The following is a 13,585-nucleotide window of genomic DNA, read 5'->3' on the forward strand; positions in this document are numbered from 1 at the left end:
TGACCTACATGTCAACTTTCAGAAACCTGCGAAGTGGCACTGGATTCTTGGTGGCTTTGTAATGACAGTGATATATTTAGAATCAATCTCCTCAATTATGGGAATCTGTAAAGTCAGAACAAGAGCCTGGAGTCTTGGGACTTACAAAATAGCAGGTTTTGCAGAAGACAAAGCTAGAATGGAAGTGTGAAATGATCTCAAGTCTCCTTCCCCTTCTGCACACAGCTTGTGCCCACTTTCTTGAGCAGACCACCAGGTTCTGTGTCTAAAGGCCTCTCTAATCCAGAGCTTCCCTCTACCATCAATGCTACTAACTGGGGTCTGGCCATGACTGTCTCTCACCACTTCCTCTGCTGTAGCTACTACCAAGACACACTGCCTCCTCTCTTGTCCCTTTTGAATTCTTCCTGTTGCAGCCCATGTGGTCTTATCACGTAGAGCTTTCCTGGTGGGCAAGCCTCAGTGGCCTCACCGTGGCTGAAGATAATGGCCCAGCTGCTCACCACGGCCTTCAGTGTGCCCAGTACAGGCCTGCCTCTTTCCCCTATGCTCTTGACCTCCCACTCTTGTGCCAAATTGATGGAACTGTTCTGCTAGCTACAGAATGTTCCTTTTCTTCTTTGCATTCTCCTGCATGCCATTCCCTCTGTCTAGAATATACTCCTCTTACCTTTCTTTGCAAAACCTTCCTCCTCGAAAACTCCTCTTTTTCTTTCATGTATTGGCCTGGAGGCACATCTTGACCCACATTCCACTCATGCAAGTTGGTACCCCTCTGCTCTCTTCAGCATGAACCAGTCTCATGTACTCATCACACGGTCACGAGAACATTCTTCCTAGCACTACAGAACAATGTCTTCATCACTTCTGCATCTGTAGGAAACACAATGTCCCTGGCATATAGGATGACCTGAATGAACACTGCTGAAGGAATGGAAGATTTCTGCTATTTACTTTATTTACATACAAACCATGATTCTTTTCCTTAACATGCAAGTGTTACTTGCATTACCCTTATGCAAGTGTTACTATTATCACCCTTAGGGCATGATTAGACTAGGAGAGTAAGGGAGGAGAGAGAATTGTTATTGAATAACTGGACCAAATGGAAAGAATTGGGGAAAGGATGTATTCATTTTCTTCAGAGGATATATATGTTGGAGATGATCACAGTTAAAATTTCTAGGGTGCTTACTGTGTGGCAGAGATGGAAATTTGAGGACATTATCACATTTAATCTGTGAGGTTGACAAAAAATTATTATCTGCTCTCAGAAAGGAAACAGTGATCAGAGGGTTTGAGCTCTTGTCCAGCATCACATTCAGGGGAAGGAGGAATACAGAATCCAAATCCAGGTCCACAGAGTTTGAAGCCACCATCTTAAGCATTTCACTGTGCATGTCTGGGACATTGTTTTTCTGAGATAAAACTTGAAAAAATTAAAAGAGTAAATGTGTGTATGTGTAAGTGTATGTGTATGTGTTAGGGGGAGATCAGGTTAAGAAAGAGAAGAAACATTATATAAGAGTCCTGAAATTCCAGTTGGTACCAAGAGGTGGCATCATTAGCTTGGGGTAGCTTGGTTGCTGCTTGATATGGTCTTGTAGAGGGTGCTTATGTCCTGTGGGTGGGGAAGTTTTACTTTTTTATTTTGTTTTATTTTATTTTATTATTTATTTTTGAGAGAGAGAGGGAGAGAGGGAGAGAGAGAACATAGGGCTGTGGCAGAAGGAGAGAAAGAGAGGGAATCTTAAGAATCTTAAGTAGGCTCAATGCCCAGAGCAGAGCTTGACATGGGCTTGATCTCATGACCATGAGATCATGATCTGAGCTAAAATCAAGAGTCAGATGCTTAACCAACTGAGCTACCCAGGCACCCTAGGAAGTTTTACTTTAAAAAGGATTTTGGTAATTGCATATCAAAGAGTACATGGCCTAAAGTATATATGCAAAAAAAATTGATTAGTATCTCAACTTCCAAGGAACCCATAGCATGTATGCACAGAAGTCAGTTATCAAGGTAGACTTCATATAATTGGGTCTAGTTCTTGAGTAACATGAAAATTTGAATAGATGGAGAGGAAGAGTAAGGGGGTTGAAACAGGGAGCAGTATTTTTGGCCTTATCTCCATCTCCTGGTCTGTGAAATCTTCTCTCATTCCTCAAGATCATCTTTCTTCAGTGATCTCATTGTTCTTTGCCCATTTTTAAATTACAGTATTACCATATCATAATGGAATTTTCTCTTTACCTGTCTATGTTCCACAGTAGACTAAGATTCTTGAGGAAAGAGATTGTATCCCATTATCTTTGAAGATCCTGTCCATAGGCCTAGGACTTGGCATGTGGCTGGCATTTATCCAAGCTGTGGAAATGAATGAATGGAAAGAACAAACTAAAATGAAAAGTACAAATTAATGTCTAGCTTTAAAATAATTCTGATTTAAAAAATAAGATGAGAGGGGCACCTGGGTGGCTCAGTCGGTTGAGCATCCGACTTCGGCTCAGGTCACGATCTCACGGTCTGTGAGTCCGTGAGTTCGAGCCCCGCGTCGGGCTCTGGGCTGATGGCTCGGAGCCTGGAGCCTGCTTCCGATTCTGTGTCTCCCTCTCTCTCTGCCCCTCCCCCGTTCATGCTCTGTCTCTCTCTGTCTCAAAAATAAATAAACATTAAAAAAAAAATTAAAAAAAAAATAAGATGAGAGAAGATTTGTTTCATGTCAAGCTTTCCCATGAAGGTCTTTCCTATATAAAATTCCCAAATACTTCATGAGCCCTATGTGGTAGAATTCTTCCAGACAAAGTTTCAGAACTGGGGCATAAAAAAGAGCTGGTTTCATTCTCCCAACCTTCCTTCTGTTCCATGATGAGCCACAGAGATGAAAATGAAAGGGAAACGTGAGGTTCCTAAATTCATTAAAACAGCTACTGCAGCCTCCCTGGTCTGTCCAGTTGAGCAAACCTCTGCTATGAGGACAGAATGCGCCTAGATAATAAGCACTCTCCTGTTGCTGCTGCTACCATAACAGTCTCACGTGTGATGCAGTGACACACAACATGTGATTCTACAGAGGAGGTGAGCTTAGGCCCTGGAGAAGCTGGTGGCAAGCAGCATAGGAAACACACTGCTGTTGTCAGCACCCAGAGAGGGAGAGACAGAGACGGGGTTTAGGAATTGTATAAGGAGTACTAGGAAATGCATGACTGGTACATCATCGCCCTAATGAAATTACATCCAAATATCTCAGTGCCTTTTAGCTTTCCGTAAGTGGAGCCAGACCTGATTTTGAACAAGTAATTTTAAGTATATTCTTAAAGGTAAGACTTCACTATATCTGCTGTCCTATTTCCTGGCACTGGAGGAGAGGCCAGCCTTTTCTTGTCCTTGGAGAACTTTGGAAACTTTGGAAACTTTAGAATGTCTGCCATTTGGGCATTGACTGAGTGCTCTCACACCCAACATTGCTTTCTAAGGGCTGTGGAGTTGGGTCCCAAGGTCTCGAGTTTGAAAGGATTTTACTAGTTGGAAACTGGTCATACTTTTCTTAGGGAGTGAGAAGACCTTATTCCACAGCTAGGAAGTCTTTTCACTTCACAGCTCTCTGTTCCTCAGTTCCCTTATCTATAAAATGGGGGTATAATGGTGGGGATTGGATGAAAAAGCATGTCTAAAGCCCATCACATGGGGCTTACCACCTAGCAGGTCTTTGGTAAAGAAGAGCCATTATTATTCTCCTTCAGTACTGGAGTCTTCTCTTGCTTTGATGCAAATGTTATGTATCAGATGACAAACTATTTTGTGGCCCTGACTTGGGATCTCTCCTGGATTTGGGAAGTATTATTAAGCTATTGCTATAGCTGGGCTGTGCACAAAGCCCCCTTGAGATGAAACCAGATGCCATATGTCTGCTACAAAAGCTTGAGTCCCAGACAAAAGGAGAAATCCCATCACAGAGGGTCCTTCCCTGGGAATGTTGTTGCGGGGCTGGAGCCATCCTGAGAGACCCTGTCAGCACAACCTTGAATGCAGCAGGCTGCCCCACAAGGGTCCATGCTGTTCTTTCCCGGGTGTTGACCTTCTAAAGGGACTCAAAGGAATCAATGCCGTCAAATGACTCTTCAAGATCAGAACCCCCTTTTTCTAGATTTATGCTATGTTCATCCAGTGATGCATTTGTGCAGTCATTAAATATTGATGATGATTTTTTAATAACATGAGGAAATTCTATGTCTTAAATATAGAGAAAGGGTCAAAAGACCCAAAAATAAAAAGAAAGCCATCAGGGATCCTGGAAGCCAGGGAGGGAAGACATGTGGCCCCTCACCAGAATCCCTGGATCTCCCAGAGGTCAGGCCCAGAGACTCTGTTCTGAAGCTAAAATTATGTTGATATCTTCTGCTTAAGTGACACATGCTTTGTACATTTCTGTAGCTTCACTTTTTTCTAAAATGATTTTGCTTTCCTTTTATAATCAGGAAAAAAAAATCCTCAAACACTATTTCTTTAAAAATAGGAATTAATGAGATAGTCAAACTTACTGAAGCATTTTCATGTATATAATTTTACTTTTCTTCTAACCAGCCTGTGAAGCCAGAAAGGCAGATGGTTTCATTTTAAAGACAGATGTGGGGGATGGAGGTGAACGTACTTGTTCAAAATTGTGCAGAAAGTGAGGGGCAGAAGTCAGTACTTCTAGCCTTGTTCTGGTCTTTGTACCATGGGTTGTTTTTCCTCCTAACGTTTTCATCTCCCTATTTTCTCCCAGTTCATTCAACAATCATATATGAAGCACATATAGCATTTTAGGCAATGTGATAAACACCTAGAGGGCCATAGAGATTCAGATGACAATTTCTGTCCCCCAGGACTTTGCTCCCTGGTGGAGATGTGCATGAGAGCTTGACAAAAGAAATGTCAAGATAATATAAGCAGCAGCCTGTTCAAAGCTCCATGAGTACTGGGAGGATGGAGTGACTAATCCCATGGCAGGGGCGGGGGATGATCAGAAAAAGTTACAGAGAGGAGGTGACATTTAAATTGCAACTTGCTGTCTGGCATAGGAGGTAAAAGCCCAGGCTCCCAAGTTTGGCAGACCTTGAAGGCAGTCCAGTCTTCACCACCTCATACTTGTATACATGGACACATTACTATTACCCTCTAAGCCTCAATTATTCTCCTGGAAAATGGGGTGGTTGTAAGCTACCTTGAAATAAAGCAGTTAATGGAAGCAAAGCATTTAACAGCCCATTTTAACTTCAAGAAGCTAGAGCCTTTATTATCATAATTAGTAGTAACATGGCTCATATTCATTTATTCCTCCCAAATGAAAATTATTTTCCATGATAGATAGGTAATGGAACAATGTCCCAGGTAGAGGGAACAGCATGTATTAAGTCACTGATATGCAATAGCCTCTGACTTTTTTGCGAGATGACAAGGAGGCAGAGATAGGGGGAAGTAGAATAGTAGGAAGTTAGGCAATACATACTAGATTGCAGTCAGATTGTAAGGAAATTGTGTTGCTGTGGGAGGATTGTTATGCTCTAGAATGCTGGTGGGGTGCTTTTAAGGGTGTTGTAGAAACCAGGTAATGGCCAGATGTGTGTCTTAGAGAGATCCCTCAGGCAGCCAGGAGAGAGCTGGATCCAAGGGAGCTGGAAAAGTAGAGAAAGTAGCCCTTGAAGGCCAGTACAGTGGTCTACATAGAACAGTCAAGGGCTCATGATGGTGAAGTCATTCATTTCAGTTAAACAAGGACCTCCTTGACTTTACAAACTGAGGAAAGCAGTTCCCACTCTCAGGACACAACATATAGTGGGGAAAGAAGGGGTGAAGGGAGGACTAGAAATAGCTATAATTTAAGACAAATAATCATCACAAGAGAATAATGAAGACTGCTTTAAGAGGGTCAAAAGGAGGGAAGGTGGGTGTTACATACAGGTGCGTGAATCAGAAAAGGACATGTGCTTATTGTCAGAACACATCACCTTTCTCTGGGCCATAATAAGCTCTATAAGGCAAGCTGCACCTATGATTTTCTTGACCAACACAGAGAAGGGAATCAATAACTGTTGAAAAAAAGTGATTAGGGCTGGGGTTGATCTGAGAAGTTTCCCTGGAGCTGGTGGATACATGGTTCTGGAGAAGAGGGAAGGATCTATTCAGGAAATCCATTCAGGTCAGTGGTGAGTTCATTACATGGCTTTGAATTTGCTCCCCTTGATCCCTAACTATAGACAGCACATTGTTTTCTATCTTGAAACAAACAAGCAAACAAAAAACAATGGCAACAGCTCATGACTTCTCTTCTCCATCACCCATATGGGATTTCTGCATGTGGGATTGGATTCAGTCAGGCTTGGAGTGCTTGCTGAAAGAGCTATGTGAACCACTCTCAATTTCATCAATTAAAGTGACTCAGCCCATTTGGCTCAGGAGAATGAAGGCTTTTCTGTCAGCATAACCAGGGTATCACAACACATGTGCTACCTGGGAAACCAAACCCAAGCACCAATGGGAGGTCATTGTGTTTAGCTGATGATTTAAAAAAATACATATTGAAGTTTTGCCAGGAGAAAAAAAAATGGTTTTATTTGAATGAAATTTAATATAATATGGTTGTGGATTCTAAGAATTTGTGAGGCCATTCGTGATAATAAATGCTTTATTTGCTTTGGAGCAAATAATCCTTTGGTTTGATGCTTATTGTCTTTTCATTTTAGTTGTGGTTTAAACCAAGGCAAAATGCTCTGCCCAAAATGTTTCTTCAGTTACATAGACCCTGTCTCCTTTAAATTGCATTTTCTATAAAAGGGACTAGGTCACATGTAATAAATTTTGGCATTTTAATGAAAACATTACAGAGAAAATAGTTAACAATCTGCTTTAATTTCAAAACTAATTTCCTCTTTCATATAGTAAGGCAGTATCTTGGTAAAATGTGAAAAATGCATTGGGATTTAATTATGATGGCAATTTGTTCTGAAACAAGGTTAAACTGGGCTGTCAACGTTCAGAATAAAGGTATTAGGAGGTTGGCAGTGGGGGTAGGATGATAGTGGTTTGATGTTCCTGGGTCCTGAGTGCCAGGTAGACCATAGTAGAATTACAAGCCCTGGGCACATTGCTTACTAATCAGTAGAAGGATGGATATTCCTGGGGGAAAGATAGAGCCTATAGATTCCAGTGGCACCATCCCCACTGGAGGACTGATAGGCAAGAAAACAAACAAATGAAAAAACCCTGGGAATCATTTTTTCATGTTGATCCACTGGATCCAGTTCATTCATTAATTTATTACTGCATCAGATATTTGAATTCCATTATGCTAAGTGCTAAAGACACAAAGGTAAGCAAAAATAAGCAGGATTCCTACCTTGAGAAGATTATAGGCTAATGAGAGAGAAATATAGTCATCAAAGAATGACACAAATATATGTACAAGGTCAACTGTGTCAAGAATTTTGATGGAGGGGTCTCTGGTGCCAGGTGAGTATACAAAAGGAGTTTTTCATGTGATCTAGGATGGTGGTGGTAGTAGTCTTGGAAAACCTTACCTGGGAAGTCCCAGTAGAGCTGGAAACTGACCAGGGGAGGATGACATCGAGTAGATTTTTCCGGGCAGACAGAAAAGCTTACACAGATCCTTAAGGATGTGTTAGGATAATGGGTCTGTAGAGCAGACAGGGGAAGTGCCTGAGATGGAAGCTTCCATGGGAGAGTCAGATGGGCCCTTCTGGGTGACAGACCTGGTCTTACTTTCTAAATTTGTCAGGAAGCCAGAGTGTGACATGGGTCAGATCTAAATTTTGCAGTAATTGTCTTTGCGGCAATGTGGAGAATATGCTGCAATAGAAAGGGAGTATATGTTGGGGGACCAGTTGGGACATTTGTGGAGGCCATCTGAGAGAAGGGGTTTGGGACAGGATGCCAGCAGTGGAGGAGAGGCGTGTTTATCTTGGAACCTGGCTTCATCTGGCAGTGAGAAAACCAAACTCTAGGTTTGCTCTTCCTGGGCTGAGGGTCCTGTAGGAGGCAGGCTGATCATACATTTGGGAAACCTCAGGAGTAGGGGTGATAGATGTGATCAATTAGAATTCAAGCTGTAAGTTGGTTAAAAGATGGGGATGAAGTTGAGATGAAGCTCAAAGGGCTTTTGAATATTAAGCTTGTCAAACATAGTTTACACCAAACACAAACAGTGTTGGTTGGGTGTGGCTTTGTCCGGCAGCTCTTTTCATTGCAAGCCATGCTTTATGAGCATAATGATCATAAAATGCCTATGTTTCTTGGGACTTAAAAAAAATATGTTTTTAGCATACAGCAAGTTGCCTTGAGCAGCTCGAAATGAAAGCCTTTTCAAGCAAAGGGTTTTGAGACCTCTGCTCAGCTAATGAGGAAGTTGAACCTGCCAGTCGGAATTGGTCTCAAGTTTAGTGTCAGTGGTTCCTGGAACTAACCCGGGGCCATGGGGTCCCATCGACCTTCACATATTCCACCCACCACTACATTACTCCAGCACTGACTTCCCCAAGTGATTGCTGTGAGCCCTTGGACGACTCATCGAGCCTTACTTGACTGCCTCATGCTGAAAATGGCACGGACCCAGCTCTTGCAGTGTCTTTCACCTCAAGGATATTTATTCCATGCAACAAGGATCTTTCGTTTCTCAGAGTGCTATGCTGTGTTTAATATACATTCATATTCTTCTGGATCACTGAGGACTTTGTCACTTAACAATTCATTGTCATGGTTTCTGGTCTTAATAAAAGCAAGAAGAGTTTACTCCTTATCAACACCATTTTTTGACTGAGAAAATCTTAAGCTTGCTTCTGAAAACCTACCGCATCCCCATGAAGGCATCTTGCATCTTTTCTCCCAATTTACTCCAATCAGCAAATGAACGAATATGCAATTAGTGAGCACCTGTTGTGTACCCTACATTGTGCTCAGGGCTTTTACTCACTTCATTGTCAGACATCCTTGTAAGACAAAGGTTATGTTCAGTATTATAAGGAGTCAGAGGCTCCCAGAGGTTAACTTTCCCAAAGTCACCTAGCAAAAAGAAAGTGGCAGAATAATATCAAACCCAAGACTTCTGATTCTATGCCCATGACTCTTCCTGCCTTAAATTGGTAAACAAGCTGGCTTTAGATGGGTCATGGACAATGCAGGGAAAAAAAAAAAAAAGGAATCACATGACAGGAAAGTTGTTTTCCTTTCAGTTCTCTCTCAAACGTCCTGATTAGTCAAGTAGAAAATGTGCTTGGTGTTAAAGTGGCTTTAGCATGTGTTGAATATTTGCTAATTTCCCTTTTTAACAAAGAGAGCTGGTCTCAGGCTTAACACCTTCAACACTCAAAAATCTTAGCAAGAGTTTAATAAAAGTATTTTGATTTCATCTTCTATTTTTGGAGCATCATATTGGTTTCCTTATGGTGGTAATATAGAGTTGCCTTTTAGGGAACTTTTAAGGAAGAAAGAAAATTATTAAAAAAATTTTTTTTAAGTTGCATAAATTATAGTTCAGGTGTATGGGCACAATAATGATAAAAATATGAAAGTATATCCATCTAAATGAAGCTAGGAACTATTCCATTGATTTAAACTGCCTCCTTCACTCTCAGGACATGTGGGGCTTCATGTGATCATTGCGGCACTAAATTGTAAATGTGTTCTTTGTTTATCCGTTTTCCTGGAACACAATTAGAAGCAATTATAATGAAAAATATCCCTGTCCCTAGGACCGTTGAGGCATCCTTCTTAAGTTTAAATTTATAACCCAAATCAACCCAAGCTAGTAATGGAGTCTTAAAACCTAGGAAAAATACGTAAGTTTATTGCAAAAGATAATATCCCATTTAAAACAGTTTAGAAATTTACAAAACCTTACATTGGTACACAGTCTTGAAGAAGGTGCTCTCTACAGATGAGCTGGCATGAAGTTCCAAGTATAGTGAGTACCTATTTTTTTAACTACAGAGAAAGCAGCTACACAAACTCCTGCAACTTAAGTTGATATGTTAGTCTCTTTCCCTTCAATTTTACAAAAGTAATTTTTGCCAAATTAATATCTCTCCATAAAACCATATAACCTCAAGTACAGCATTTCTGTAGAATAGCATGGTAGATGTTACATCATATTTTACAAAGAAGTGATTTCACATGGTAGACGAGTATAGATAGAGGTTTGGCATACGTATCTGTATGTTCTTCAAAACATGGAGATGACCATTTTTGTGTAGCAGGAAGGTGTTTACTGAATCCATTTCCCTCCTAACTATTTTAAATGTCCAGTATTCAGAAGAGACCTTTCTGGTTTCAGGCTGGTGGCCTGAGCAGTGCTATGTTGTGCTTTGGTATAGAATTATATAGCCTCATTTTTTTTTTTTGTTGTTTGTTTGTTTGTTTTTTCTCAAAATGTCAAAATTTTCCAACCCCAGTTTCATTTAATTCAGTTGAGGCTTTATCTCAGGCCCCTCACTCAATACAAGTGTATGACAAGGTGAGATTCATCATTCAAGAGTTGGATTATCCTTTTGTGTGAGTTACCTCAGACACCTCTTCATCGTTCCAGGGTAACTTTGGCAAATGATCCAACTCAGCTCTGGGTCGTTCTGCTCATTTTGATGTTGGAATGTGCACAGAGCTTACAAAGTAGGTAGAGTAGGTGTTTACATCTCCGTTCAAGAATGGACAACCAGGCCCTGAAAATTTAAGCAATTTGCTGAAGGTTAGTGTTATAGACTGTTCTGTTGCCTGGGTCTCTTAATTCCGGGAACAGGATTATTTTCATCCCAGCATGCTACCCAAGAATATAAATTAATTTGAAAATTGGTGTAAGCAAAGCAAATTAAGATGGAAGCTCTACTATGAGATAAAATTACATAAGACATCCCAAATGATTTTGTCTTATTGGATTATCTTCTGTGCTGTTCTTTTCCACTGTTGGGGCCAACTGAGAGTTGATTGTGTGGATACAGAAAGATCTGTGGCTTTTAGCCAGTGGTAGCATATCTTATTGAAATGTGACTTCTTAAGTATGACAAGTGTATTTATCTTAATTCCAACTTAGTGTTATGTATTCCGGTCTCATTTTGTGGGTTTAAACATTACACTAGAAACAGAATGAGAACATCTTGAATGACATTCCAAGACTTAAATAGTGCAAGCTGAGACTCTTTGCCAAATTTCCCTCTCACTCTCACCGAAATAGCTTTGTGCACTGCAGCACGGTGACAGGGAAAGGTGAAGCTGTCGGAGTGGTTTGTTCAGTGAGTCTCAATTTGCAGTGGGGTACGTACATCCCACGTGCACTCCGCAAAGACTCTAACTCAGAGACCTGATCTTCAGCAAAGGGGATTATAAAATGCCTTCTTCATTGAATGCCTGTGGAGCTTTAGGATCCCTTTTCTAAGCAGCATCAATGCAACCACAGGCTGCTAGAGAATTTAATGCAAAGGAATTCGAGCCTTTCCAACCTACCCCTTATCCCCAAGAGTATGTAGCAATTAATTACATTATAGTAGTTTGTTCAGCCATGCAAGTTTGACTGGACCCACATGTATGAGGATCTTGCCAAAAGAATGAGTCAGACTTCAAAAGAATTCAGACTTTGGGAAGGAAAGGTCTTTAATACTAAAATGGAAGAAAATATATCCTCATCCCCAGTCCTGCTGCTTCTTCAATCAGGTGACCATCACCTGGTCATCACAAAGGGAAATTGTGTAGATTAATATACTTTGGGACCTATCTACAAGGCTGTTGCTGGGATGAATGAACAAGAACCAGTGTTGTGTTTTTATCTTAGTCTGATGTTACTGGTGAGATGAAACGGACAGACAGGCTGCTGGATCTCATGGTCTTAAATATTGCAGGGACAGTAACTGTGGAACCTTCGAGTTCAAGCCCAAACCAGGTCCCACCCATTTGCCAACAGGTCTGAGGCCCCAAGCTGAGAATCACAATGGTTTAAGGCAGGCCCTGCAGCGGCTATAATTACAGGATGGCCATACCAACAAGTTCCTTGTATCCTGCCATAACTTTACTCTGCCACAGACTGTAAAGCTCACATAGCATGAGATGACATGGGATCTGGGTCCCATGGGATCTAAGGACTAACTAAAAATGAAAATTACCCAATCCATGAAGTGATCTTGCATTTTTATGCCCTACCCGCTTCTGTTGTACTTATGTATGCCAATATCTTAGAAAACTGCCAGTTTATGTTTCTAGTTGCCCCCCCGGCCCCCACCCCCCACCCCGGGGTATCTGATTATAACATTCCTCTATTTTCCTGTTGTGCGCAACATTTTTTTTTTTTCTTTTGGGATGATGAACTCAGAATGGGAAGGAAGTGTTTAGCATCATGGAGGTTTTAGAAGATGTGATGGGGTTTTTGCCCATGGTAGGAACCTAGGCTCTCAAACAAGGATGTGAACTGGTCATGTGTGACAGGGAACTAGGCCAGTGGTCACTCTAGTATCCATAAAGTCCTCAGCAAGTGTCACTCATTTAGGTGAGATTAGTGGTCAGGTGTCCAGCAGCAGCTAAACCAGCCCCGAGTCTTTCCCATTTTGCAAGTTGAATGGCTCACCACCTGGGGCCTGTGCTAAGAAGTAGAGAAGGCCTGAGGGCAGTGGTTTCCCCACCTTGGGGAGGTACTTGGGGAGGACAAAGGGAATGGACCCAACAAGCTCAGATCCACCAGAAGCATTTCTTCTTCACTTTCTTGGTTTTCCTCCTTAAGTCCTGTTTCTCAGGGACTGGAGGCTCTGCTGGGGACTTTGGTGGGGGAGATGCCTCCTCAACTGGTTCTGCTTCCTCCAGACTCTGTAGAACTTCATGGAACCTGCCTTCCTGCTGTCGAAAATCATATTCTACACTGAAAAACACAGAGGAGAAGGAAGGAAAGTAAATTCAAATCAGCACTTATTGATTTAGAATCACCAAATATCTAACTGACATGGAAGAGCATAGGCTTTGAGATCAAGTTCCAGATGCTTAGGTACCTGCTGACCTTGGGAAAACTGTGCCACCCCTTTCAACCACTAGTTCCTCACTGGTTGAATTGGAACCTGTAATGCCTTCCTTTTGAGGATGAGACATGTAATATGACAGCCTGATAGTAGGTGTTCAGTAAATATTGCTACAATCTCTCTCACATTTATTTAATGCCCCTAATTGCTAATTATTTTTACACATTTTGCATGAAAGCTGCCTCATTATAAAAGATTTAAATAATACAGGGGAAGATACAAAAGAACTAACCACTCAGTATCCTCATCAGTAAAATGGACACAATAATAGCAACTATTCCAAAGGCTTTCTTTGCAATTAATATGTATATTAACCAAGTGAAAGAATACAAAGGAAGTGTTTAGGGCAGTACCTGGCATGTAGTAAGGCTTCCATATTTGGTAGCTTCTATGAGTCACCATTGCAACTATTGCCACTAATACATTATGTCTTGCTCTTTGCCTTGCTTCTCAACTTAACAATGTGTCTCAGAGAGCTTTCCATATACATTCACCACGTAATATTCCTCAATGTAGACATATTTAAATACTTCACTGGGCATTTCCT

The 13,585-nt window shown here is 41.2% G+C and overlaps 2 protein-coding genes across 6 annotated transcripts in view; one reads left to right on the plus strand and one right to left on the minus strand.

The window, feature by feature from the left end:
* Positions 1-13,585, plus strand: part of DOCK2 (dedicator of cytokinesis 2) — a 413,845-nt gene that overhangs the window by 189,348 nt on the left and 210,912 nt on the right. The gene's annotated exons all lie outside the window — the stretch shown is intronic.
* The window catches only part of INSYN2B (inhibitory synaptic factor family member 2B), a 117,844-nt gene continuing 114,078 nt past the window's right edge, over positions 9,820-13,585 (minus strand). For 2 of the 5 annotated variants that reach the window (XM_019450259.2, XM_019450260.2), the window contains one exon: positions 12,284-12,884. In XM_019450259.2, the coding sequence (XP_019305804.2) occupies positions 12,698-12,884 (187 nt within the window). In that variant the 3' untranslated portion in view covers positions 12,284-12,697. Of the gene's footprint in view, positions 10,708-12,283; positions 12,885-13,585 lie in introns of those variants that run through there. The other 3 variants (XM_019450261.2, XM_019450262.2, XM_019450263.2) reach the window with 3 other exon arrangements.

The sequence above is a fragment of the Panthera pardus genome, unplaced genomic scaffold (genome assembly GCF_024362965.1).
Source record: "Panthera pardus isolate Hobbes unplaced genomic scaffold, ASM2436296v1 HiC_scaffold_2, whole genome shotgun sequence".
Taxonomy (NCBI): Eukaryota; Metazoa; Chordata; class Mammalia; order Carnivora; family Felidae; genus Panthera; species Panthera pardus.